General features: G+C 48.5%; 1 protein-coding gene across 4 annotated transcripts in view; it reads left to right on the plus strand.

Moving 5' to 3' along the window:
• DENND2B (DENN domain containing 2B) overlaps window positions 1-27,487 on the plus strand; it is a 166,075-nt gene that overhangs the window by 112,031 nt on the left and 26,557 nt on the right. For 3 of the 4 annotated variants that reach the window (XM_040258426.1, XM_040258425.1, XM_040258427.1), the window contains 2 exons: window positions 14,766-16,025; window positions 19,840-19,976. In XM_040258426.1, the coding sequence (XP_040114360.1) occupies window positions 14,766-16,025; window positions 19,840-19,976 (1,397 nt within the window). Of the gene's footprint in view, window positions 1-14,765; window positions 16,026-19,839; window positions 19,977-27,487 lie in introns of those variants that run through there. The other variant, XM_040258428.1, reaches the window with a different exon arrangement.

Below are 27,487 nucleotides of genomic sequence, written 5' to 3' on the forward strand. Positions count from 1 at the left end.
AATCACTGCAGATGGTGACTGCAGACATGAAATTAAAATAAACTTGCTCCTTGGAAGAAAAGTTATGATCAACTTAGAATATTAAAAAGTAGAGACATTACTTTGCCAACAATTGTCTGTCTAATCAAAGCTTTGGTTTTTCCAATAGTCATGTATGGATGTGAGGGTTGGACTATAAAGAAATCTGAGCACTGAAGAATTGATGCTTTTGAACTGTGGTACTGGAGAAGACTCCTGAGAGTCCCTTGAACTGCAAGGAAACCCAACCAGTCCATCCTAAAAGAAATCAGTCCTGAATTTTTGTTGGAAGGACTGATGCTGAAGCTGAAACTCCAACACTTTAGCCACCTGATGGGAAGAATTGACTCATTTGAAAAGACCCTGATGCTGGGAAAGATTGAAGGCAGGAGGAGAAGGGGACGACAGAGGATGAGATGGTTGGATGGCATTACCGACTTGATGGACATGAGTTTGAGTCAGCTCCAGGAGTTGGTGATGAACGTGGAGGCCTGGCGTGCTGCAGTCCATGGGGTTGCAAAGAGTCGGATGCATCTGAGTGACTGAACTGAACTGAATAGGGCTTCCCTGGTGGTGCTAGTGGTGAAGAACCTACCTACAAATGCAGGAGGCATAAGAGACTTGGGTTCAATCCCTGGGTCAGGAAGATCCTCTGGAGGAGGGCATGGCAACCCACTCCAGTATTCTTGCCTGGAGAACCCCATGGACAGAGGAACCTGGCAACCTGCGGTCCATAGGGTTGCAAAGAGTCGGACCTGACTGAAGCAACTTAGCACGCACACACCCACAGTACGAGTGGGAGAGCTAAGTGTGCGTTCTTGCCCCTATTAGTTTTGTATCCTTGGGGAGTACCTCCTCTTCTCTGTGTCTGCTTCCCAAACTATCAAACAAGTGGGTGACCAGTGCAGGTCTTGTTAACTTTGGATTCCCTTTCCATTTAGTCCACTGACTCTGAGAAAGAGAAGAAAAGGAACCTTAGAGCTCATTTGGTCTCAGCCACTTATTTGATAGTTTGGGCAACAAACCCAGAGAAGAGGAGATACTCCCCAAGGATACAAAGCTAATGGGAAGAACGCACGCCTAGCTCTCGGGCTCCTTCTGTTATTTTATTTTATCACCACATTCATCTCCCTGTAAACACAACTGGGCTCTCCCTGCTCAGAAACTACTGTCATCTATGACACCATCAAACTCGACCTGGTTGGAAAGGCTTTCCCTAGAAGCCCTGATGTTTGTTTCTGCTTTTATCCTTCACTGTGCTCCTACAGAACCTGACAATTCTGCCAATCTGGATACAGATGTTATTTCTTGCAGGGCTTTTCCTGACCACTCAGCTCAGAAGGATTTCCCTCCCCGTCTGTATTCATTCTTAGAACCCTTGGTTCAGAGTCTCCAAGTGGCACTTTTAGTACCTCCTAAGGTGAATAAGTGGAGTTTTCCTGCTGTGATTGCTATGGGACAATGGTTCTTAAGAGTCTCAGAAGCTTTATTATTTAGAGGATCTGCATGGCTCGTCCTTAAGATCCTTAGAAGGCCTTTTTCTGTAAGAGTCAATGAGGCTAGGACTTCCCAGGCAGTCCAGTGGTTAAAACTTCACCTTCCAGTGCAGGAGGTATGGGTTTAGTCCCTGATCGGGGAGCTAAGACCCCACATGCCTCACCACCAAAAAGCCAAAACATTTTTTTAAAAAAAGAAACAATATTTTAACAAATTCAATAAAGAATTTAAAAATGGCCCACAGGAAAAAAAAAAAAAAACAAAAAGATTCAATGAGGCAGCGCTTTAAATATTTTTTTAGGTCTTGACAAAGCATCTTGCAGTCCCACTCTACCGATCTTTTTCTGAAGATTTATTGGGGGATAATTAAAGTATTATAAACTATCCAATTTCAAGTTTTCAGTTTGATGAGTTTACAGACACGCACACAGAGTGTAACTGTCACTGCAGTCTGGAAGCCATTTCCTAATTTGAGAATTTTTTACTGCCTAGAGATAGAGACTGAAACAAGTTTTATTTTCTAACTCTGAAAGCCTTTGTCATTTATGTTTCCTTTAAATTTTGCTGGAAAACTGAACAGTTCCTGTTTGGCTCATCTCTTCTTGTTCTCTAGAGACAGTTAGAAGGAGTCAAATGGCACCTTCAGCACTCTGCCTGGAAATGTCTTTGGCTAGTTCATCTCATTTATTTTCCATGTTACCACAGGTGACGGAATTACGTAACTTTTCAATATTATGAGGTCCCCTTATCTCTAGCTTCTAACATTTTCTTTCTTTTGTCTTAACCACCACCCCCAGTAGCCATGCCTCAGTCCCACAGTCAATGTCCCAGGTTTTTGTTTCAACAGCACTCCACTTCTTGGTACCAAAATTTGGGCCCGTTGTCTATTGACACATAACCACCGCAGATTTCATAGTGTCAAACAGCCATGTTATTATGCCCACAGACTCTGTGGATGAGCTGGTTTCAGACAGAGACTGTACGCATGTCTGCTGCTGCTCATGATGTCTGGAACCCCAGCTGGAAAGACTTCAAGGCTTAGGGCAACCCAGTGGCTAGGGGCTGGTGTCTCCTGGAGTCATCTGATCTCACATGTCTGGGGGGTTGATGCTGCCTGTTGCTGGGACCCCAGCTGGGATTGTCAGTCAGAACACCCTCTCCACATGACCTGGGCTTCCTCACAGCCTGGGTGACTGGAAGCAGAAGCTGTTAGTTTCCTGGCGCCTGGGCCTGAAAAGTGGTACAGGTTCATCTCTACCATATTCTACTGGTCAAGCAATCTCAGAGCCCAGATTCAAGATGAGGGGTCATTTTGACAGCAGGCATGTCATTTGGGTACTGTGTTTTAAAACCATCACAAATATCTTTAGCAGGTTTTCCTGGAACTACATTTTTCTCCCGCTTGGCTTTGGATGGTGCCTGGTTCTGCTTTATATGGCAGTTCCATTTTTGCTGGACTAGGGCATTGGGGACGTTCCCATAAGGCATCATTTTTCACCTGTCTCAGAGATGGCTTATGTCTGGTAAATACTCTCTATTCAGTGCTGCTACTTCACAGAGGACTAGGGATTGATTCCCTCCCAAAGAAGATCTCACCATTCCTCTTTGTGCTTCTGCAGAAATGAGCCAGGTGACAGGCAGATACATGTGCTTCCTGGAGGTGGAAAGGTGACTCACTTTGTGCTCAGCTACTGGATTCCCTGGTGGCTCAGATTGGTAAAGCATCTGCCTGCAATGCAGGAGACCTGGGTTTGATCCCTGGGTCAGGAAGATCCCCTGAAGAAGGAAATGGCAACCCACTCCAGTACTCTGGCCTAGAAAATTCCATGGATGGAGGAGCCTGGTGGGCTACAGTCCATGGGGTTGCAAAGAGTCGGACATGACTGAGCGACTTCACTTCACCGTTCTGCTTACCCCGACAAACCAAGGCTGACTCAGGAGGCTCTGTGCATGGTGGTCCAGGTGTAGCCCCTCTTGGAGGATGAGGCTGTCCTGGACCCTTTGGAGGTCTTCCAGCCATTTGAGATGAAGCTGCTTTGCGAGCAGGGTGGTCAAGATGTGAGTGTCAGCCTCTTTCTTACTTCTGTCCAAGAATGGGATGTCAGTTACTGAGCTGAGCCCCTGCTCTGGCCTGGGGAACAAACTTCCGGACTTGGAGATAGGACTCTGGCAGGCCTCCTCCCTATTCTCCTTCTGAGTATACCAGAATATGTCCTGGGGGAGTGCAGTGAGCATGCCATCTCCAGAGCTGGGGTGGTCACATAGTGATGGGAGCACGCCATTGCCCACTGAACTAACAGGGCCCACTTTAGTTGAGCAGGCCTGGGATGGTGGTTGACCAACTCCAAGGCACTTTCATTTGGGAGCAGGTTAGACACCTGCTTAGTAGGTACTAGGCATAGTGGAAGCTGGGCCCTGAGTAACCTTCACCTGCAGACAGGCTCACGTCATGGTTCAGTTCAGTTCCACTGCTCAGTCGTGTCCAACTCTTTGTGACCCCATGGACTGCAGCACGCCAGGACTCCCTGTTCATCACCAACTCCCAGAGTTTACTCAGACTCATGTCCATTGAGTCAGTGATGCCATCCAACCATCTCATCCTCTGTCATCCCCTTCTCCTTCCGACTTCAATCTTTCCCAACATCAGGGTCTTTTCAAATGAGTCATTTCTTCGCATCAGGTGGCCAAAGTATTGGAGTTTCAGCTTCAACATCAGTCCTTCCAATGAACACCCAGGATTGATCTCCTTTAGGATGGACTGATTGGATCTCCTTGCAGTCCAAGGGACTCTCAAGAGTCTTCTCCAACACCACAGTTCAAAAGCATCAATTCTGTGGTGTTCAGCTTTCTTTATAGTCCAACTCTCACATCCATACATGACTCCTGGAGAAACCATAGCCTTGACTAGAGAGACCTTTGTTGGCAGAGTAACGTCTCTGCTGTTTAATATGCTGTCTAGGTTGGTCATAACTTTTCTTCCAAGGAGTAGGCGACTTAATTTCATGGCTGCGGTTACCATCTGCAGTGATTTTGGAGCCAAAAAAATAAAGTCTGCCACTGTTTCCACTGTTTCCCCATGTATTTGCATGAAGTGATAGGACTGGATGCCATGATCTTAGTTTTGTGAACGCTGAGCTTTAAGCCAGCTTTTTCACTCTCTTTCACTTTCAAGAGGCTCTTTACCACGTCATGGTACCCACAGCCCATCTCAGTGCCTCTGAGGCTATTTCCTGGACTCCAGGAACCTTCTCCAACTTATCCCAAGTCGGTCTTCTTCCTGATACTAATACTTCAGGAGCTCTGTAGCCAGAGCATGCTGAGTTGAGAACAGTCCTATCGTCAAGGGCTAAAGACAGCCTTCCCTCCCAAAAAGTCCCTGGGTGACCTTGACAATATATACTATATACCTTGTCATGAATACTTCCTGCTATATTACTGGAGAATGGCCCAGGTCACTAACCCAAGGGCTGGGTCATATTCTTGTGAAACAGCGCCAGAGGGAAGGGCATGTATTTTGCACTTTAACTCTCACTTTCTGCCTGTGCATGTGTGTCCGTGTACACACACACACACTGCTTTCTCTCTAAGTTAGTTTCTTATTCTCTACCTTAGTTGATGCCCTTTCTGTCCTACTCGCTGGTCTTACACCTTTGTGTGTGTGTGTGCTTACGTTCCTCTGTTACATTTCCTTTGCATCTCCCCCTTTCTTCTCTTTCCTTGTGTCTGTTTATCTTCGTCCCTCTCCTGTCAGGTTGGTTTTGGCCAGTCCTGTGCCACAGTGTGGTGGCCATGTCTGTGCTGAGCAGCAGAGCTGGCTGCCTGCGGCTGGGGCAGTGGCACCAGGGCCAGGTTTCACCGTGTCTGCCTTCCTGGGAACGGGCTCCGAGATGTTAGCGTAAAGAGCAAGCGGTGATAAGATCAGAGTCTTAAGTGTCCTTTAGCTGTTTTGTATTTACTTCTCTTTTATATTTCTTCTGTCTTCATGGAACTGTTATTGTTGTTCAAACACTTTTAAAGTTTACATCACCTTAGTCATACAACTAGTATGTGAGGATACTCAGAGCAAGTGTTTCCCACTGTTTTATAGACAGAGAGCCCGAGGCTCAGAGAATTTAGGTGACTTTGCTCATGAGCATATCCAGAAAGTGAGGGATCCAGGACAAGAGCAAAACCCAGCTGTCTGGACTCTTGGCCTAGGGTGCGATTTTTGCCTTGCGGGAGAAGGCTTGGGGACTGACAGCCGTGCTGGGCCGCACTAAGTGCTTTGTGTACATTTCTGTGTTGTTCTTTGGGTCATGTGCCTCAAAGAGGGAGGTGAGGAAATTTGTGAACAATACCCTGGGGAGTCATAAGGAGACCTAGGTTTTAATCATTTTTTAAAATTTGTTCATTTAGTCATTCAGCACGGATGTATTAATTCCTACTAAATTCTAGATGCCATGCAAAGAGCTGGGGATATTGGGGTTAACAAGACACTGTCACCACCTTCAGTTAGGTTCACTGCTACATAGTCTAGTGAGGGAGGCATGTGATGAAACCATACGGTCCAATAAAATGTTACAAAGTCCCAATACAGACTTTTTCCAGGCACAGTGGAGGCATCAAATCTCACATCTCCACCTGGGTGAGGGAGGTAGTGTCAAGAGAGATACCACGGAGGAGCCACAGAGATGTGTAAGTGGACAAGCCAGCACCGCCGCAAAGGAGACAGAATGTGTGAAGGCCTAGAGTTGTGAAAAGCAAGGAGTTTGATGTGACTAAGTGTGAGATGCAGATTTGTTTGGAGGAAAAGACAGTATGAGATGATAGAGGACACATGGGGACCGGATCATGCGGTCCCTGTGATCCATGCCCATGAATTTGCTTTTCATTCCTTAGAGAGTGGGAAGTTAGAAGCATGATGAGTTTTGTAGTTTAGAAAGATGTCAGGAGGCAAGAGGATGGCCTTGGAACTGGGTTAAGACCAAAAGCAGAGAGGGAAGTTGAGAGCTTATTTTAATAGTCCCAGTGAAAGGTAAGATCTGAATCAAGGTGGCAGCAGGTAGCAGTGGGGATGGCACGGGGAGGGAAGATCTGAGGTCTTAGGCATCGAGTACATCGTTGAATCTGGGGAGGAAGCTGGATCAGATGCTTCAGGGAGAGGGAAGAAAGAACAGATCTGACCTTGTCTTCCCTCTGAGGAATGAATTGGGAATATATACAGGAGTCAAAGCCAGGGTGCAGAAAGCAGCCTAGGAATGAGATTGTGTGAGAAGACACTCAAGTCTGGGTGCCTGGGAATGAGACCAAGTGGGGTTCTTCAGTCTAAGCCCCCGACCCCGTAGGTAGGCGTGAGGTCCCTAGCCCTTCACGCCCGCTCACTGCTCACTGTTCTCACGGCCTGCACTTGTCCTACTTGAACAGCATTTCACTCTCCACTGGATTATTCTGGTCATGATACAAACATGCACTCTGTACCCAACATTCCCCTCCAATTACCACCTCATTTCCTTGTTCCTCCTTTAGGGAAACCTTTGAAAGAGTTGTCTGAGCTCCTTGTCTCCATTCCCTCTCTTTAATTTCTTGAATTCCTTCCAGTCAGGCTTCCCTTCCTACAACTCCGCCAGAGTCTCTCTTCTTAAGGTTACAGTGACTACCTAAATTAGGGGTCACTCTGCAGTCTTTTCCTTGCTTAGTTGTTAGCAGATTTGGCTCAACTGATCACTCCCTGTTTCTCAAAGGTCTCAGGATATCAGGAAAGCTCATGGTTTCCTTCCTTCCTCACTACTTGCTCTTCCCAGTTTTCGTTCGCTAGTTGTTCCTCCTCTACCTGAGCTGGAAATGCTGGAATGCCCCAGGGTTCAACCCTTGGACTTCCCTAGATACCCTGACTCCCTAGATGGTTCATCTAGCCATGTCAGTCAGTTCAGTGGCTCAGTCGTGTCTGACTCTCTGTGACCCCAAGGATGGCAGCACACCAGGCTTCCCTGTCTGTCACCAACTCCTGGAGCTTACTCAGACTCATGTCCATTGAATCGGTGATGCCATCCAACCATCTCATTCTCTGTCCTCCCCTTCTCCTCCCGCCTTCAGTCTTTCCCAGCATCAGGGTCTTTTCCAATGAGTCGGTTCTTTGCATCAGGTGGTCAAAGTATTGGAGCTTCAGCTTCAGCATCAGTCCTTCCATTGAATATTCAGGACTGATTTCCTTTAGGATTGACTGGTTGGATCTCCTCTCTGTCCAAGGGACTCTCCAACACCACAGTTCAAAAACATCAATTCTTCAGCTCTCAGCTTTCTTTATAGTCCAACTCTCACATGCATACATGACTACTGGAAAAACCATAGCTTTGACTAGCAGACTTTTGTCAGCAAAGTAATGTCTCTGCTTTTTAATATGCTGTCTAGGTTTGTCATAGCTTTTCTTCCAAAGAGAAAGTTTCTTTTACTTTCATAGCTGCAGTCACCATCTGCAGTGATTTTGGAGCCCAAGAAAATAGTCTGTCATTGTTTCCATTGTCTCCCCATCTATTTGCCACGAGGTGATGGGACCAGATGCCATAATCTTCTTTTTCTGAATGTTGAGTTTTAAGCCAGCTTTTTCACTCTCCTCTTTCACTTTCATCAAGAGGCTCCTTAGTTCCTCTTCTTGTCTAGCCATGAGGTTTTAAAATAATATCTGTACACCACTGACAAGTCCCGAGTGGAAATTTATAACCCCAACTCCTTTCTACCAGGTGCTCAGGCCCAGAACTGTGATTCATCCTTGACTTTCCTTTGTCTCTCTTACCTCTTATCCACTCGTTCAGCCAATCTGATTGGCATAGCCCTGGAGAAAAATCCATCTGTCCTGCTGTCATTCTAGTTCACACCACAGTAACTTCTTGTGTGGATTGTTCCAGTGGCCTTTACATGATCTCACTGTGGCCCCCTTGCATCCCTACAGTTCATTTTCTGATATGATCAGAGCATGTCATTCTTTAGCTCACACTCCTTCAAGAGCTTCCTTTCTCAGAGTAAAGCCCCAGCCTTCCTCTTGGTCTGTGGGCTTCTCTGGTGCCTCTGACTGATCTCCAGCCCACTCCTCTTCTTCACACTCAACTCTGGCCACGCTGGCCCCTTGGTTGCCCCCAGAATACAGTAAGTATGCAGTTGCCCCAAGCCTCTGCCTTCCTGCTCCTCTTGCCTGGAACATTCCTCCCCTGGATAAACACATTGCTCACTTCCTTAAGGTTCTGTTCTCATGGTCCCTTGGCAGAGGGGCCTGCCCTGATCTCCTCCACGGTTAAGCTCTGCCCCTTTACCCTGCCTTCTTCTCCTTCACTGGCCCCACAACCCTCTCACAGCATGGGTTTGCTTATTGTCTATTCACTCAAGACAAATAAGGCCATACTGTCCCCCTACCAGACTATCACCTGTAGAGAGAGACTGTCTAGTTTTAGTCTCTGCTGATCCTCAATGCCTGAAATAGTACCTGGTGTGTAGTGGGTGCTCAGTGCATACTGGCTGAACGGGTGAAGAGCTGAGGCGTGTCTCAAGCCTGTTACGGTTGGCACACTGTCATCTGGCTACTAGGTGGCTTCCTTTGTCCGCTTGCTCAGGGTTCAGGGAAGGTTGGCCATGAGCTGCCCTGGGAGCCCTGAAGACCTGAAGCTGGAACCTGTCAATGGCAGAACGAGAGACCAGACCCCAGAAGAGGCTTTTCTCAGGTACTTGGCTTCCTAAGGCAGTCTGGGTCCTGGCACTGTCGTTCTCTTGACCGTAGTCTTTCCTTGTGCAACAAGGGGAGAGTGGCTTTCACTTCCAGCCTCAGTGTGAGGAATTGGGAAACAACTGGAGCGTGAAACTGAGGACCAGAGTGAGCACACTCTCCCATCCGTGCCTCGGAGGTGCCACCTGCTGTATGCACTCACTGTCACAAGGACACACGTGTCCATCCTGTGCTCTAGGTGAGGATTCTCCGGATGGAAGCTGATTCTTGGGAGTGCAGAGCTAGCTTCATTTCCAGGGAATGCTTGGGGGAGACCCCCAGAAGAGTGCCAGAGCCTTGAGCAGTGAGAGAAAGGGAGAGAGAGGTGCAGTCCGAATACGCAACCCTTGGCAGCTGGTCTCTAGGGAAGTGCAGGAGAGAGGCATGGGGATGGGAGGCCCAGGACAGCGGTCCTGCACTGGGGTGGGGATGGGGGGCCACTTACACACAAGCCCAGCCTTTCCCACCACATCACTTTGCTATTGTGTTGTAGCAAATCACCCTAAGACTTAGGGGCCTAGAACAATCAGTGATTTCTCACATTTCTTGTGCATTCACTGAGTAGTTCCTCTCCTCGCTTCCCCCGGGCTTGCTCATGTAGCTGGTTCATTGGCTCCAAGATGACCTCACTGCGTGTCAGGCCCATGTGGTGGTTGGGGGGCCACAGTGACACTGTGCATGGCCTCCTCTGAAACACCAGACTGGTTTTTCTTATGTGACAGTCTCAGGGCAGAACCCCAAGTGTGTGAAGTTGGAAACGTCAAGGCTTCTTGAGGCCTCGAATTTTAAACTGAGATAGTTTATTTTCTACCATATTCTATTCATCAAAGCAAATCACAGGGTCAGCCTAGAATCAAGGGGCGGAAGAGTAGACTCTACCTTTTGATAGCGTGAGCTGCAAAGAATTTATGACTGTATTTAATTTACTCCTTTCTTTTCCCAGGCTTCCCTGGGGGTGTGTGTGTGGGTGGGGTGGGTGTGTGGTTTGGTGTGTGTGGGGTGTGTGGGTGTGTGTGTGTGTGTGTGTGTGTGTGTGTGTCGCTAAGTCATGTCTGACTCCTGGCTCAGACAGTAAAGAATGGGCCTGCAGTGCAGGAGACCCAGGTTCGATCCCTAGGTTGGGAAGATCCCCTGGAGAAGGGCATGGCAACCCACTCCAGTATTCTTGCCTGGAGAATCCCATGAGCAGAGGAGCCTGGCGGGCTACAGTCCATGACGTTGTAAAGAGTTGGACACGACTGAGTGACTAGCCCTTTCACACTTCTCCCCTCCCACCCTGAATGCTTAGAATCCAAGGACAGAGGTAAACTGTTTTAATTAGTTTATCAAGTGATTATTCTGAATAGGCAGCTCCTTGTTGATGTTAGTTATTATCAAGCTAAGATTGAGTACTGTGTGTTAGCGACTGAGCTCGACACTTGATCCATGTTGTCTTTATTCCTTACAACAGTCTGCTGAGATCTGTGTTCTTTTAACCTCCATTTTATTTATTTATTTAGTGTGATCTGCTTCTGGTCATTTTCCTTTCTAAAAAGGAATATTAATTTTTTAATTGAAGGATAATTACTTTACAGAATTTTGTTGTTTTCTGCCAGAGATATGGAAACTGAGGCTTAGAGAAAGTTATCTGCGCCAGTCATGTAAGTTGTTAGTGGCTGTGCTGGAACTTAAACGCTGCTACTGTGATGTTCTTACCCTGTACTGAGAACAACCAGCCTAGATAACCTGGTGAAAAACTTACTAATAATAAACTGTCATAATGAGTTACAATGTTTGATTCATTTCATATCCATGGTGGCATGTGCCCATTACAACAACTCTGATGTAGTTAGAACAACATTTTGAGAAATTGATACTGGCAGCTTATAGAGTTTGTGTGGCTTTGCCCATGGTCACATTCCTGATACCAGGTAGAATCGGAAACGTGCAGAGAAATGCAGTGAGTTCTGTCCTTCGGTGAGCATTGGAGCCCATGAGGGGCGGGGCCTTATGGATGACCGTGGTATGAGTGAACGCTGCTGCTTTGTGATGAACCTGGAGGTGCCTGTACTCCAGGTCAACGTAGTCAGGCCTCCTTTTGACCCCAAGTTGCCAGAGCACATTGGCTTGGCCTATATGTGGGTCTGGGCGAGGAGCACCTGTGGCTCTGGGTCCCAGATGAGCGAAGATCCAAAGACCAGGACCTTTAAAGGAAGAGCCTGTGTCTCTCTGTTTTATCCTTCAGTAGGAGAGAAAAACTAAGCCTCAGTTAAAACAGACTAGGCACTGAGAGAATTTCTTAACTTGTGGGATTGCCTTCATGTTCAAACTACTGAGGGAACTTTCAGAGTCATCCTTTCTGAAAGCATCAGAAGCAGACTGGGATCTTAACAGACCAGAGGTTCTCGCTGTTTTTCTGTCCCCATGTGGGAGCCATTGCCCCCATTCCCCAGTGGCTTCATGGACTGGTGAATTCTCACCTTGAAGGTTGAGGAGCTACTTCGTAGGGGAGCATTTATCAAAATATCTAGAGAGATGAGGTATATATAGTTTGAAAGGGCTTCCTGAGAGATTCTGAGTCTCATTAAATACTGGTCACCACTGACTAGGATTCAGGCTTCATGAGAACATGAATTTTTGTCTCTTGTTTATTCTGATAGCTAGTGCCTAGAGCAGGGCCTGGCATGGAGTAGGTGCTCACTAATTATTACTGAATGAATAAACGCATGACAAAGTCATCTTCTGTTAAAGGCATCTTCTCCCGCCTCCAGTTGAGAGTAACTGAGACATAGAGTCCTTTGTGTAGTCCAGACACTTGTTGCCTTACAGGGCTGGACTTTGACCTTTTGCATCTGTGGTTCTGTGAAAGAAGTGAGGGACCTGGGCCTTTCTTGATTGTGAGTAGGTCAGGCTCTCCCCAGACTCCAGCTTGGCATGTTGCCCTAGCCCTGCCCACCCTGGGGAGTACTTGTTTCACACCTCCTTGCTGAGCAAAGTCTCTTTGGTCATCGGCTTGGCTGGGCACCGGATTTCTCTCATCTGTGCTCATGTACACGTGGGATGGCTCTTGTTTGACTTGCCCTTTTAAAAACAACTTAAGCATGTTGAGGTTTCCTGTTGACTGGGGGCAGCCAGAGGTTATGACCCAACAGGGAATTGTTGGCCAATCCCTGACTCACCCAAGCTGCAGTTTTCTGTGTGTGATCGAGCAGCGACAGCAGCCTGGCTCAGGGGCAGCTGGCTGCATTCCCCAGATGGCATGGTGCTCTGGAGCCTGTGAGTCTGGACCGCCCCACTCTGAAGGCCTGGGGATTAGGGTCAGGTAGGCCTTGGGAGCATGCAGTATTGGCGAAGCCCTGCTGTCTTTGAACTAAAGCAGTTTGGGAACATTTCTGAAAGTTGACAGTGATTGCCCTAGTAGACAACTAGAAAAGAATGCTGACGAGGAAGTATGCCCATGGTTCTCTTCAGTCGGCTTACCTGTACCTTTTCCTGTCTTTTATTTGTTCCTCATTCATGGTGCACCTTCTAGACACAGAGTAGGTGTCCCTCCACCTAGAAGAAACCATGGTCTCATAAGGAAGACCAAGAGGTTCCCTGATACTTACAAACACTACAGTGGAGACAGGCTTGTGCCCAGAGCTGTGGGGGTCTCTGCTCCTCTATGTCTAGGGACCCGGGCAGTTCACAAGAATGGTGGAGGTCACTGCCTCCTCTTTAGAGCAGCAACATAGCGCAGTCCTGGCTTCACATACCAGCTGAGACCTTGAATGAGATGTTTAACCTTTCTATACCTCAGTGTTTTTCATTTGCAAAATGAGGATAATAATAAAGTTTAATAACATGACAGAGTTTTGTGAAGATTGAATGAATAAATATATGTTGCTGCTGCTGCTCAGTCAGTTCAGTCGTGTCCGACTCTGTGACCCCATAGACGGCAGCCCACCAGGCTCCCCTGCCCCTGGGATTCTCCAGGCAAGAACACTGGAGTGGGTTGCCATTTCCTTCTCCAAAGCATGAAAGTGAAAAGTGAAAGTGAAGTCGCTCAGTCCTGTCTGACTCTTAGCGACCCCATGGACTGCAGCCCACCAGGCCCCTCTGTCCATGGGATTTTCCAGGCAAGAGTACTGGAGTGGGGTGCCATTGCCTTCTCCAAAATATATGTTAAGACCTATCATAAAGAAAATCAACCCTGAATATTCTTTGGAAGGACTGATGCTAAAGCTGAAGTTCCAATACTTTGGCTACCTGATGTGAACAGCCAAGTCATTGGAAAAGACCCTGATGCTGGGAAAGATTGAGGGCAGGAGGAAAAGGGGGAAACAGAGAATGAGATGGTTGGATGACATCACCTATTCAATGGACATGGGTTTGAGCAAGCTCGGGGAGATAGTGAAAGACAGCAAAGTCTGGTGTGCTGCATTCCATGGGGTCACGAAAAGTTGGACAGGTCTTGGTGACTGAACAACAATGTAAAAACATTTATTTAGAACTGTTGCCAATATTTGCTAAGATCTGTGTGTTGATCTGGAGCTAGGAGGTGGCTTGTGTTATGTGTTACCACTGCTGGGGGCTAGAGCTGTGAAGGAGCTGGTCTTCTTTCCCCATTAGCCTCCTTTGAGACAGTGGAAAGGATTCTTTCTTGAGGGGCCTTTCTGATCCTTTTGGGGGACTTCCCTGTAGCTCAAATGGTAAAGAATCTGTCTGCAATGCTGGAGACCAGGGTTTAATCCCTGGGTTGGGAAGATCACCTGGAGAAGGGAATGGCAACCCACTCCAGTATTCTTGCCTGGAGAATCCCAAGGACAGAGAAGCCTGGTGGGCTCCAGTCCATGGGGTTGCAAAGAGTCCGACATGACTGAGTGACTAACACGCACACCTCTGATCCTTTTGAGACCTTCAGGGATCTGAGTTCTGATCAAGACCCAAGCTGAGGTGGAGTGTCTTGTGTCTGGTAGCAGAAGCCTGAGGGGAGATGGGTCTTGTCAAGGAAATAGATCACAGGGGTCAAGTATATATTTGGGACCACTTTAGGAAGTGGGTGCTGGAGATGCTTTGTAGCAGCTCATGAGAGTTGAACATGAGTGTTTCTTCCCAACTCCACATCCAGTGAGGTCACATGGGTCGTCTGAACTCAGCCACAGTAGGAATATTTATGTTGTGGAAGTTGGCAGGTGTGACAAATCTATGCTTTCTCCCTGCAAGGAGCTGGTTATTAAACATTTAGCAGCACACCCCTGGTCTTACTGCTCTCTGATTGGCAGAGGTGGACTTTGGGGGTGCTCTGGCCTGCTGTAGACCTGGCTTCTATGGCAGACGGTGCCCAGGGCCTCTGGGTGTGAACTGGGCAGAGAGACCCATTGCGTGTAGCCCACTCTGGATAAGATGTTTCTTCCTGAGGACAGCTTTGGAAGGTACATTATTGCATATAGTACTTTGAGCTTGAGAGTCCCATAGGAAAGGGGTGAGCTGAGCTCTTTAAGAATAAAACAGTGTTCTCAGTCCATGCACTGCCATCTCTCTTTTTCTTTTTTTCTCCTAGGTCTCAGTCAGTCTCTCCACCTCCGGTTCTCTCCCCACCGAGGAGTCCCATCTACCCGCTCAGTGACAGTGAGACATCCGCCTGCAGGTACCCAAGCCGCTCCAGTTCCCGGCTGCTCCTCAAGGACTGGCATCCCCGTGAGCCTTCACCCCAGCATCCTCAAGCCCCCTCCCCCGACACCTCACCACCCGTCTGTCCCCTCAAGGCCACCAGCTTCGGTTATCTGGACAGAAGCCCTGCTGTGTGCAAGAGAGAGGACCAGAAGGAGAACGTCCGGGGGGCAGCCCAAGATGTAGAGGGCATCATTGCTTCCCCGCCCCTCGCCCAGAGCACTCCGTCCCTGGGGTCAGCAGTGGGCCCCCGGAGTGTCTTTCTAAACCGTGCTGGCCCCCGTGCCCACAGCCTGGGCATCCGGGAGAAGATTTCAGCATGGGAGGGTCGCCGAGAGGCTTCGCCCAGGATGAGCGTGTATGGAGAGAAGCGGGAGGGCTCTGGGGGCGAGTGGGCGGCCAGTGAGGGCTGCCCCAGCGTGGGCTGTCCCAGCGTGGTGCCGTCCCCCTGCAGCTCGGACAAGACCTTCGACTTCAAGGGCCTCCGGAGGATGAGCAGGACCTTCTCCGAGTGTTCCTACCCTGAGACCGAGGAGGAGGGAGAGGTGCTCCCTGTGCGGGACTCTTTCTACCGGCTGGAGAAAAGGCCAGGCCGGAGCGAGCCCAGTGCCTTACTCAGGGGGCACAGCAGCAGGAAGGAGAGCTCAGCGGTGCTGAGTCGGATCCAGAAAATTGAACAGGCCCTGAAGGAGCAGCCAGGCCGGGGGCTCCCCCAGCTCCCCAGCAGCTGCTACAGCGTAGACCGAGGGAGATGGAAGACTGGGACCTTGGGCCCCTTGGAGGAACCCACAGGGAACGCGAGTGTGAGCACTGACAGCCGGGCAGGAGGAACGGCTGGAGTTGGGGGGGAGGCGGGCCCACCCCCGGAGAGGGAAGGCAGTGGTCCCGCTAAGCCAGGGACCCCTGGAAATAGCCCGACCTCCCAGCTGCTGCCAGCGAAGAGCTCCCCTGATCCCGCTGTGAACCCTGTCCCCAAACCCAAGCGCACCTTTGAATATGAGGCTGACAAGAACCCCAAGAGTAAGCCAAGCAATGGTCTACCTCCTTCTCCCACACCTGCTGCTCCACCCCCCCTGCCCTCCACCCCAGCCCCACCCGTCACCCGGAGACCCAAGAAGGACACACGAGGTCACCGCAAGTCCCAGAACAGGTAACGAATGCCCCTCCAGTGACACAGAGCTGGGCACAGTGGCTTTGTTTTCAATGGAGGATGCAAGAGCAGACTATGGTTGCGGGTCACAGTAGTGCTTTGTAAATTCTGGAGCAGCAGATGATGTTAGGTGAAACATGAGCTAGGCGAAAAAGGTTGATGGTGGTTCTGCTTTTGCATGGGATCCTCCCAACCCAGGGATTGAATGCATGTCGCTTAGGTCTCCTGCGTTGGCAGGCAGGTTCTTTACCACTAGGGCCACCTGGGAAGCCCTGCTTAAAAGTGAGTGGGAGGGTAACACGACATTCCAAATGTCACATCCTGAAGATGTTGGCTGGTTTGGCCTTGGGAGTAGAGCCCTATTGGAACTTCTTCTATGGCAAGCGTGAAAGTGAGAGTCACTCAGTCATGTCTAAACCTTTGCGACCCCATGGACTGTGTGGACTATACAATCCATGGAATTCTCCAGGCCGGAATACTGGAGTGGGTAGCCTCCTCCAGGGGATTTTCCCAGCCCAGGGATCGAACCCAGGTCCCCTGCATTGCAGGTGGATATTTTACCGGCTGAGCCACAGGGGAATGGCAGGGCCATCTTACTTTTAGATCGATGGGGCCGTCCCTTGAGGATGAGTAGGATCTTAGCCTCGTAACTACCTGAAATGCCAGCTAGAGATTTATTTCCTGGGCTGAAACATTATCTAAAGACTGCATGTTACCATTAACACAGTAGGGCTGACACATTTAACATGATTTGCTCTTTCCTGAGGGCTGCCTGGGTGTATAGGAACCCTGGGCTCATATGAAGAGGGGATCTTTGGATCCTAAAAGGGGAGACTGATGGGAAACAGAGAGAACATTTCTTCTACTTCCTGGCTGTGTCCAGAAGGACCTGTTCTCACAGTGACTTCCTGGTCCATCTCAGCATTCCTGACACTGGACTGCCCGGACCATCTCCACAGTTGTAGTGACTTGGGAGCTGGAGCAGCTGGAGGTGGTGCAGGTTGATAGGCATCTTGTTTTCTGAATAGGAGTAGCCTGGGAACCAGCTTCCTGTGCACAGCCTGTCGTCCTGCCCCTCACTGCCTTTCTCTTCTAACCTAATGTCAGGTGGGCATTCAGGTTTCTTTGACTTCTGGGGGTTCTTCAACCTGACACCATACTTCAGGCTTCCACCCAGCATATCCCAACTCATGTAGAAACTTTCCCGCCATATGCAGAGAGGAAAACATCACAAAGGCTCAAACTCATGAGCTAGAAGAGACCTTGGCTAAATGTAATTCCATGTTCTGGCCCACCTCACCATGCTCACTGACTCTGTAAGTCTGTAACACCCTGCTGAAATGTTTGCTTTGTCTTGTGTGTGTGTGTGTGTGTGTGTGTGTCTGTGTGTGTGAGTCACTCAGTCGTGTCCGACTCTTCGCGATCCCATGGACTGTAGCCCGCCAGACTTCTCTGTCCTTGGAATTCTCCAGGCAAGAATACTGGAGTGGATTGCCATTCCCTTCTCCAGAGGAACTTCCCAACTTTGTCTTTAGTCATTTATTTCTAGAAAAATCTGTCTAGAGCCTACTGTGCACCAAGCCCTTGTGCTGGTCAGGGGGACACAAGGGTGCATAAGATGTGGCCGTTGCATTCAAGGAGTTGGTTACCTGGGACAGGAGATAGATGCACAAATAAATTACAGATGCTGTGCTCCCTACCCGATCCATAGGCAGGCAGAATGCTGCCGAGACCCAGAGAAAGAGGCATCTTAACTGGGGAGGGAGGGAACCCTCCTCAGAGAGGGAGCTGCTGAGCTAAATTTAGGAGAGCAGGAAGTACACAGCCAAGTGGAAAAAGGGGATAAGAGGAGAGAGTACTTCAGCCTGAAGGTTTTACACATACACACCCACATATTATATTCATAATGTATACATACATCCATATATGGTGGAGTCACTTCAAATGAGAATTAACACCAAAGTTAAATCTCTGTTCTTAGGGGAAAAAAAAGAATCTGTTTGAAAAGCACAGGCTGAGGATGAGTTAGTTTAAATCTGTTGTGCCTGTTACAATTCTTGTATTTAATGTACCTTTTTATTTTAAAAAATATACCAAGCCATATATTTCTGTTATTCAACCAAAGAAAAATCTTTTTAAAAGTCTGGAGGAGAAACTGACTGTATCTGTCATCATGAAAGACCCTGTGCTGGTTCTCGATATGGCACCTTCCAGAGGGATTTTCAAGGATAATTTGGCTGAACATGGCTTGTGTCATTTGCTGACCTGAGAAATGCCTGCATGAGATGTTGACTCCACTGTATACGTTGCTGAAGGCTTGCTCTCACACCAGCAGTGGCTTGCAGGCCAGCTTTCAGAAACCTCTGTGCTCAGCCATTGGGTATTTAGCTGGTTGAGAAGTCTGGGCCAGAGACAGAGATTGGGGAGTTACCATGGTAGCAATGATAGATACGGTGATGGTTGTCAGTGTGGGGCTCCCAGAAAGTGCAAGGTGAGAAACAGGGCCCTGAAGGCAGAACTCTGAGACTGTGGCATTGGAAAGGCAAGTGGAAAAGGGGACCCCTCACAGGAGCTTGAGAAGCAATTGAAAACTGGGAGGGCCTGTGTCATGGAGGGGAGGGAGGACAGCCCAGCGTGAAGTGTTCAGCTGTGATGAAGGCTGCATAGTAAGCACGCAGCCAAGGCCACTGATAGTCCCAGACTTGTACCCCAGGGCCCTCGGGGTGTTGTTTATTAAACATGAGAGAAAGGACTACATCAGCTGAAAGATCCAAGGGTACCCAAAGATGAGGAAGGTGTTAGTGGGCGAGAGGAGGGATTCAGTCAGTGCCTGCACTTGTCTCCCTCCCGGGGAGGGACCAGCCTTTGAGAGCAAGAGCATGTAGCTGGGCCAAGCCTCCCTGTGAAGACGAGGAGTAGAGGGTGGCATGGGCTCGGTATGTCTGAGAAGCTAGCTAGCTGTGGTTTGGGAATAACCACAACCTTTTACCTGCTGGGGGATGGAAAGGGAGCAGGTCACTAACCGAAGGGAAGGTAGGTCTTGGAAATAGCTTCTGGGGGCAAATTGCCTTCCCAGTTCCTCTCAGAAATGGTGTGATTTGTCTTGAGGGCTCAGGCCCTTCTCATTTCAACAAACCACCTATCACCAGCTGCTTCTGTGACCCCTGAACAGCCCTGAGCATCATCCATCCAGTGTTGAACCCTTCCTGCCTGCTCGGTGCCTGAGCAGGCCTCAGATGCAGACATGGTATGAGACTCTAGACCAGACGAGGCACTCAATTCCTGTGGTCATGGCAGATACTTCTCAAAAATTATATTCTCCAGGGCTTGGAGGCCCAGGTCAAAACCTCAGACCCTGCAGTCTGACAGCCTGCGCGAGTCTTACCTCTGTCACTTTATCTCCTTGAGCCTTAGGCTAGTCCATCTGAAAGTGGCACAATACCTAGCAGCAGCATGGTGAAGATGAATGGGCGAGCATGTGAAGATGAATGGGCAAGCATGTGAAGATGAATGGGCGAGCATGTGAAGACGAATGGGCGAGCATGTGTAGAGCATCAGACACAGCGTCTGACACATGACATCCTTCTCAGCTGTGATAGTTGTTATTGGTATTAGTTGCAGGCACCCAGGCTGGGGCCTTTCAGACCATTTATCTCTTCATTTGGAGGGTAAGTTTGGATCCATCTTAATGCTTTGCTCAGTGGCTGGTTTAGTGAGGAGGACCTCCAGTCTTGGCTGTTGCCCTTGGCCATTCCCTTCCAGGGCAGTAGGAGTGTGGTTCAGCCAGAATGACTCATACTCTTGTCATCCACAGAAAATCCTTTGAGTTTGAGGATGCATCCAGTCTCCAGTCCCTGTACCCCTCTTCTCCCACTGAGAACGGTACTGAGAGCCAACCCAAGTTTGGATCCAAAAGCACTTTAGAAGAGAACGCCTATGAAGACATCGTGGGTAAGCAGGGGCTGAGCGGCCGGCTGGCTCATCTGTGGTGCTGCAGAAGCACGGCTGCAGGACAGGCACTCCCCGGTCCCACTTGATTCTCTCTGGGCAGATGTGGCCCGACTTCTGGAACTTCTCAAGAAAAGGGGCATCAGAGAAAGAGGCTTACCAAAGACTGAGCTGCTGAGAGATTAAAGCCTGGCTTTGAATGAATTGGAACCCAAAGGGCTCCTGGGACCACAAAAAGGGGGAACCACACTGTCCCTTTATTTTTGAAAGTCTCTGAAGTCCAATAGGTGCCCTTTCTTAGCTGTGTATCCTTAGGCAAATCACTTTTAACTTTTTTGAGACCTTTTCTCTTATGAAATGATGATTTTTATTATTTTTAATACTTAGTAAGTTTATATTAAAAAAAAGAAGAGTCACTAACTAGCAAATGATGGAAACATACAATCGACACTGGCAGAAATACTTGGGTAGGTGGGATGGAGGTTCAAGAGGGAGGGGACATAGGTAAGCCTATGGTTGATTCATGTTGATGTTTGACAGAAATGGTGATGATATTTTTATGGTAACAACAATAATAATAGTAGTAATACGCAAGATTATTGTTAGGATTAAGTGAGATAAAATAGATATCAAAGTACCTAGCATGATACCTGGTCCTTAATATGTATCTCTCCTACTCTTCCCTTAAAGTAAGTGTGAAAGTGTCTGAGATTTCACTCTGCTTGCAAGTTAGCAAGTCTAGCCTGTTCAGGTTCACAGATAATGGCAGGAGACAGAGGTGCTTGGATCACAGAGGACTTTACTACTCATGCACAATGGGCCACATGAGCTTGATGTTCACACAGGTTCTCCTTGCTCCGCAGTCCCATGGGGCAGTGTGGAGGAGGTCCAGGTAGAGGCTGTACACATGATGGGTCTTTTATGTCCCAGCCAAGGAACCTCAAGCTTTGGAAACCCCAAGTTTTTCAAGGGGCTGCTGGCAAACCTGTTCAACCTTTGCCCCATAAGCAGACATTATCCTTATTATTCTGGTCAGGAAACAGATCTGCCTCTGCCCTGGAGGGAGACTCTATCCTCCCAAGGCTGTTTGCTCTATAAACATCTTTGAAAAGACACTTGGGAACGATTAATTTCTCTTGCTCAGGTTGGAAATGTAGAATACCATGGAGAATTGTCCTCCAGGTACTGGGAGGATATTGTGTTGGCAAACTTGAATCTGAGCATCAACAAAAAGCAATAATAATAGTCGAGGCTCAGTCAGTTCAGTTCAGTTGCTCAGTTGTGTCTGACTCTGCAGCCCCATGGACTGCAGCACGCCAGGCCTCCTTGTCCATCAGCAGCTCCTGGAGCTTACTCAAACTCATGTCCATTGAGTCGGTGATGCCATCCAACCATCTCACCTTCTGTCGTCCCCTTTTCCTCCCACCTTCAATCTTTCCCAGCATCAGGGTCTTTTCCAGTGCATCAGTTCTTCACATCAGGTGGCCAAAGTATTGGAGTTTCAGCTTCAGCATCAGTCCTTCCAATGAATATTCAGGACTTTTAGGATTAACTGGTTGGATCTTCTTGCTGTCCAGGGACTCAAGAGTCTTCTCCAACACCACAGTTCAAAACCATCAGTTCTTCAGTGCTCAGATTTCTTTATAGTCCAACTCTCACATCTGTACATGACTACCGGAAAAACCATGGCTTTGACTAGATGGACCTTTGTTAGCAAAGTAATGTCTCTGCTTTTTAATAGGCTGTCTAGGTTTGTCATAGCTTTTCTTCCAAGGAGCAAGCGTCTTTTAATTTCATGGCTACAGTCCCCATTTGCAGTGATTTTGGAGCCCAAGAAAATAAAGTCTCTCACTGTTTCCATTGTTTCCCCATCTATTTGCCATGAAGTGACTGACAGGACTGGATGCCATGATCTTCGTTTTCTGAGTATTGGGTCTTAAGGCAACTTTTCACTCTCCTCTTTCACTTTCATCAAGAGACTCTTTAGTTCTTCTTCACTTTCTCCATAAGGATGGTGTCATCTGCGTATCTGAGATTATTGATATTTCTCCCAGCAATCTTGATTCCAGCTTGTGCTTCATCCAGCCCAGCATTTCTCATAATGTACTCTGCATATAAGTTAAATAAGCACAGTGACGATTTACAGCCTTCATGTACTCCATTCCAGATTTCAAACCAGTCTGTTGTTCCATGTCCAGTTCTAACTGTTGCTTCTTGATGCTTCTAACTGCTGCATATAGATTTTTCAGGACGCAGGTCGGGTGGTCTTGTATTCCCATCTCTTCAAGAATTTTCCACAGTTTGTTGTGATCCACACAGTCAAAGGCTTTGGCATAGTCAATAAAGCAGAAGTAGATGTTTTTCTGAAACTCTCTCACTTTTTCAGTGATCCAGTGGATGTTGGCAATTTGATTTCTGGTTCCTCTGCCTTTTCTAAATCCAGCTTGAACATCTGGAAGTTCATGGTTCACATACTGTTGAAGCCTGGTTGGAGAATTTTGAGCATTATTTTGCTAGCATGTGAGATAAATGCAATTGTGCAGTAGTTTGAGCATTCTTTGGCATTGCCTTTCTTTGGGACTGGAATGAAAACGGACCTTTTCCAGTCCTGTGGCCACTGCTGAGTTTTCCAAATTTGCTGGCATATTGAGTGCAGCACTTTCACAGCATCATCTTTTAGGATTTGAAATAGCTCAACTGAAATTCCATCACCTCCACTAACTTTGTTTGTAGTGATGCTTCTTCCTAAGGCCCACTTGACTTTGCACTCCAGGATATCTGGCTCTAGGTGAGTGATCATGCCATTGTGGTTGTCTGGTCGTAAAAATCTTTTTTGTATAGTTTTTCTGTGTATTCTTACCACTTCTTAGTATCTTCTGCTTCTGTCCATACCATTTCTGTCCTTTATTGTGCCCATCTTTGCATGAAATGTTCCCTTGGTATCTCTAATTTTCTTGAAGAGATCTCTAGTCTTTCCCATTCTGTTGTTTTCCTCTGTTTCTTTGCACTGATCACCGAGGAAGGCTTTCTTATCTCTCCTTGCCATTCTTTGGAACTCTGCATTCAAATGGGTATGTCTTTCCTTTTCTCCTTTGCTTTTCGCTTTTCTTCTTTTCACAGCTATTTGTAAGGCCTCCCCAGACAGCCATTTTGCTTTTTTGCATTTCTTTTTCTTGGGGATGGTCTTGATCACTGCCTCTTTTACAGTGTCTTGAACCTCCATCCGTAGTTCTTCAGGCACTCTGTCTATTAGATCAAATCCCTTGAATCTATTTGTCACTTCCGCTGTATAATTGTAGGGGATTTGGTTTAGGTCATAGCTGAATAGTCCAGTGGTTTTCTCTACTTTCTTCAATTTAAGTCTGAATTTGGCAATAAGGAGTTCATGATCTGAGGACACAGTCAGCTTCCGGTCTTGTTTTTGCTGACTCTATAGAGCTTCTTCATCTTTGGCTGCAAAGAATATAATCAATCTGATTTTGGTATTGACAATCTCTACACATGTCCACGTGTAAGAGTCTTCTCTTGTGTTGTTGGAAGAGGGTGTTTGCTATGACCAGTGCATTCTCTTGGCAAAACTCTGTTAGCCTTTGACCTGCTTCATTTTGTACTCCAAGGCCAAATTTGCCTATTACTCCAGGTGTTTCTTGACTTCCTACTTTTTGCATTCCAGTGCCCTATAATGAAAAAGACATCTTTTTTTTTTTTGGTGTTAGTTCTAGAAGGTCTTATAGGTCTTCATAGAACCATTCAACTTCAGCTTCTTCAGCATTACTGGTCAAGGCATAGACTTGGATTACTGTGATATTGAATGGTTTGCCTTGGAACGAACAGAGATCATTCTGTCATTTTTGAGATTGCATCCAAGTACTGCATTTCAGACTATTTTGTGATGGCTACTCCATTTCTTCTAAGGGATTCTTGCCCACAGTAGTAGATATAATGGTCATCTGAGTTAAATTCACCCATTCTAGTCCATTTTAGTTCCCTGATTCCTAAAATGTCAAAGTTCAGTCTTACCATCTTCTGTGTGATCACTTCCAATTTGCCTTGATTCATGGAGCTCACATTCCAAGTTTCTATGCAATATTTCCCTAGTCAAGGCTAGATTGAGTTTATTTTAGGGTTTTATCTTAATTCTGGCCAAATTCTCTTCAGCAAGGGCTTCCGTTTTGTTCAAGTGAAGTGTGTGTCTCAGCACAAATCCCCGAGGAGACGTCTGCGTCCACGCACTTGACCTCTCCTGCGCTCCTCCCTGTCTTGTCTCTGCCTTGGGCCTTGGGGCTGAAGACCATAGTCCTAAGGAGTGTATTCATGCATTCGTGCTAAATTGCTTCAGTCATGTCTGACTCTTTTTGACCCCATGGACTTTAGCCCATCAGGCTCCTCTGTCCACAGGATTCTCCAGGCAAGAATACTGGAGTGGACAGACATTCCCTTCTCCTGGGATCAAACCCTGGTCTTCTCTGCCTTGCAGGTGTATTCTTTACCTTCTGAGCCAATACATAGTTTCCCAATTACTTTTGATAATGATCTTCTACCAGAGTGGTACAATTGTTTACAATTGATGAACCAAAATGTCGTTATCATCCAAAGTTCATAGTTTACGTTAGGTTTCACTCTTGGTGTTACACATTATATGTGTGCGCTAAGTCACTTCAGTCATGTCCAACTCTTTGCAACCCTCTATCCTACAGCTCTCCAGGCTCCTCAGTCCATGGGATTCTCTAGGCAAGAATACTGGAGTCGGTTGCATGCCCTCCTCCGGGGATCGTCCCCACCCGGGGATTGAACCCACGTCTCTTAGGTCTCCTGCATTGGCAGGCTGGTTCTTTACCACTGGTGCCACCTTGGAAGCCCAGTGAGTGTGTTACAGAGAGGAATGGCCCTAGTGCAGAGCCCCCCAGATAAGACTGTGGGATCCTAGGAAGAGAGAGTCATCTAATCCCCTGTTTGATCTGAGTCGCCAGGTTCCTACTTTTCTCCTTACAGCCTGACTACTCCAGCATTTCTGGGGAGCCAGCAGCAGTGCTCGGACCCACACAGGCACTGCTTTCCCAGGGTTGGGGTGTGTCGGATGTGGCCGCCTGAGGCTCAATCCTATCTGAAAGTCTGTGGGAGCGAGATTCCCGAGAACAGCAAAAGGGCCTGGGGAAGGAGGCCCCTTCGGTTACCACGTGGGAGAAACTTTGTATTTATGGCAACCCAGAGCTGAGCTCGGTCAGGAACTGTGGGGGACAGAGGCACAGCCCCATCTTCCTCCCCACTCCAGAGCAGGGTGCACTCCTGTTTCCTCTGTTCTGAGAGAAATCCTCACATGTCACTGCTGCCTGGGGCCCTGGAAGCGGCCGGGATGGCTGCTGCGGTGGGCAGGGCAGGCTCCAGCTTTCAGCTGTCCCCCTCAGGACCCACGCGCTGCCGGCACTGGGGCCTGAGCACTCTCTTCTGTGAGAATGCTCTGCAGCCCTTCTTGGGACCTCACTGGGGAGTGCTTTTGCATCAGCTGAACTGGAATAAAAGAAGGGATGCTCCGACTGTTTCTCCCTGTCCAGAGCTCCACAATCACCGGGTTCTGTTTGAGGTTATTTGGGGGCTGTGCATGTAGTGTTGGGGGGTGGGCCATGGCGGGAGGTGAGAATTTTGGAGGTACTGTTCTGGGCAACAGAACTGTTCTCAAGCCCTCCTTAGGTTAGAAGTTAGAAGAGGTAGAGGGAGACAAGTGTTGTGTCTGGGCCTTGGCCTCCTCACTCGGTGGAGGGGACTTCCTGCCACTTTGAGGTATTGTGTGAGAAAATAGCAGAGCAGCTTGGATGCCTCTTAGATGGATGAGCTAGAAGCCTGAGTAGGGGCTGGGCTGAGGTGAGGCTGGGGCCGGGACATGTCCCCTACCTGCTGAGCTCGCTTCTGGATCTTTGGAGCGCTGTGTAGAGAGAAGAGGGTAAGAGGGGATGGCCAGGAGGCCCCCTGGGGGTTCTGGCTGCCCTGGTGCGGTGGGGGTCGGGTGAGTTTCCAAATCTCTGGCTATTCAGTGCCCTGGGTGCGTTTTCCTCCTTTCTGTCATCACTGTAGCCCTTGAACTTCTAGACCTGCCTAGGGAGGCCAGAAGGAAATTCAAGGGAGGATGTCTCTTTCTCTCAGATTCTGGTTGACTTACCCTTTCTCCTTCCCTGGAGACAGTCCAAGAATTAGGACCCCTCGGAGGCTTCTGAAGGGGGCCCTCATTGCTGAACTTTGAGTGTGACTTTCACTTTTGCCTCGGACTGACCAGAGCCCGACTTCCTGGGAACCTTCTCTCTCTCTTTGGCCCAGCCTGTGCTCAGTGAGGCTGAGGGTGCTCTGGTTTGGATTATCCAGTTTTTGCCACCTCCCTTGCCCGGGGACAGACAGAGCTTTGTTTCGGGTGTGTGATAATGGGGCTGTGGCAGGGAGGCGGGAGGTGGGCAGAGAGCGCCTACGCTGAGTTTTTATCTTGGAGGCCAGCCCATCGGTCTAGAGTTCCTGGTCTATAAGAGGCCAAGTGCCAATTGGCCCAGAGACTAATGTGTCTTCTCCATGAGCCCTGGACTTGAACCCAGGGCCCTGGGGAGTGCGCTAGCCTCCCGCCTATACCCGGCCTGATGCCTTCGGAACCGGGGTGGGATACTCCAAACCAGGCTGACATTTACCCTTCTGATTTGCAACAGAGTGGTCCTGAAATAAAGTTAGACTGCTGTGTCGCTTCTAGGGGCTGTTTCTTCTCTCCTGTCCAATTTGACATCTGCCTCTGGAAGATGCTGCTGTCCCACAAAGCCTTATAATCGTTGGCATTCTGAGCCTGACACTCAAAAATGCGCCCAAGGAAGCAGCTTGTTAGAGAGTTATGTGGAGTGGCCTCGGCGCCTGACCAGGGAGCCCAGGCTGCATTCCTGCAGAGATTCCCACTCCCATCAGCTCGCTGGGGCTGAGGGAGCGTTTCCAGGAACTTGAGTGGGGTGGGAGCTGGGGACAGAGCCAGTCAGCCTTACTGCAAAGCTTTTCGAGCATCTGCTCTTTCTGCCTTCTTCTCTCTTGCGTCCCAAGGCTAGGGGACAGTGAGGATCAGAGGCACCAAACAACATGTAGTCTGTCGCCCAGAGGTGTCATCCAGGGAACAGTGCCCGGGCAGTTGGGAAATGGTGTCCAGCCTTGGAGGGTGGGGAACGGCTGGACCCTGAGAGCTCCCCATCTGTGCTGTGCATTGCTGGGGAGCTGGGCCCTTCATCTGGCCCTCTCTCCTCAGTGCAAGGGAGGAGAAGAGGCCGAGAACCAGAGAAACAGCTAGCTGGACACGGGAGCGGGTTGGGGAGGGAAGCTGCAGACCCAGGGCCCTTGCCATGGGTGTGGTCTGGGAAGCTTAAGATTTGGAGAAATTCTCAGTGTGTTGACACAGACACGCACCCCTTCTCTAACTGGTTCTTCCACTTGTGTGTGTGTTGGGGGCTGGGGTGTTTGGCATCCATGGTTAATGACCACAGGAGACGTGGGGAGGCATGGGG

The sequence above is a fragment of the Oryx dammah genome, unplaced genomic scaffold (assembly GCF_014754425.2).
Source record: "Oryx dammah isolate SB20612 unplaced genomic scaffold, SCBI_Odam_1.1 HiC_scaffold_17, whole genome shotgun sequence".
Taxonomy (NCBI): domain Eukaryota; kingdom Metazoa; phylum Chordata; class Mammalia; order Artiodactyla; family Bovidae; genus Oryx; species Oryx dammah.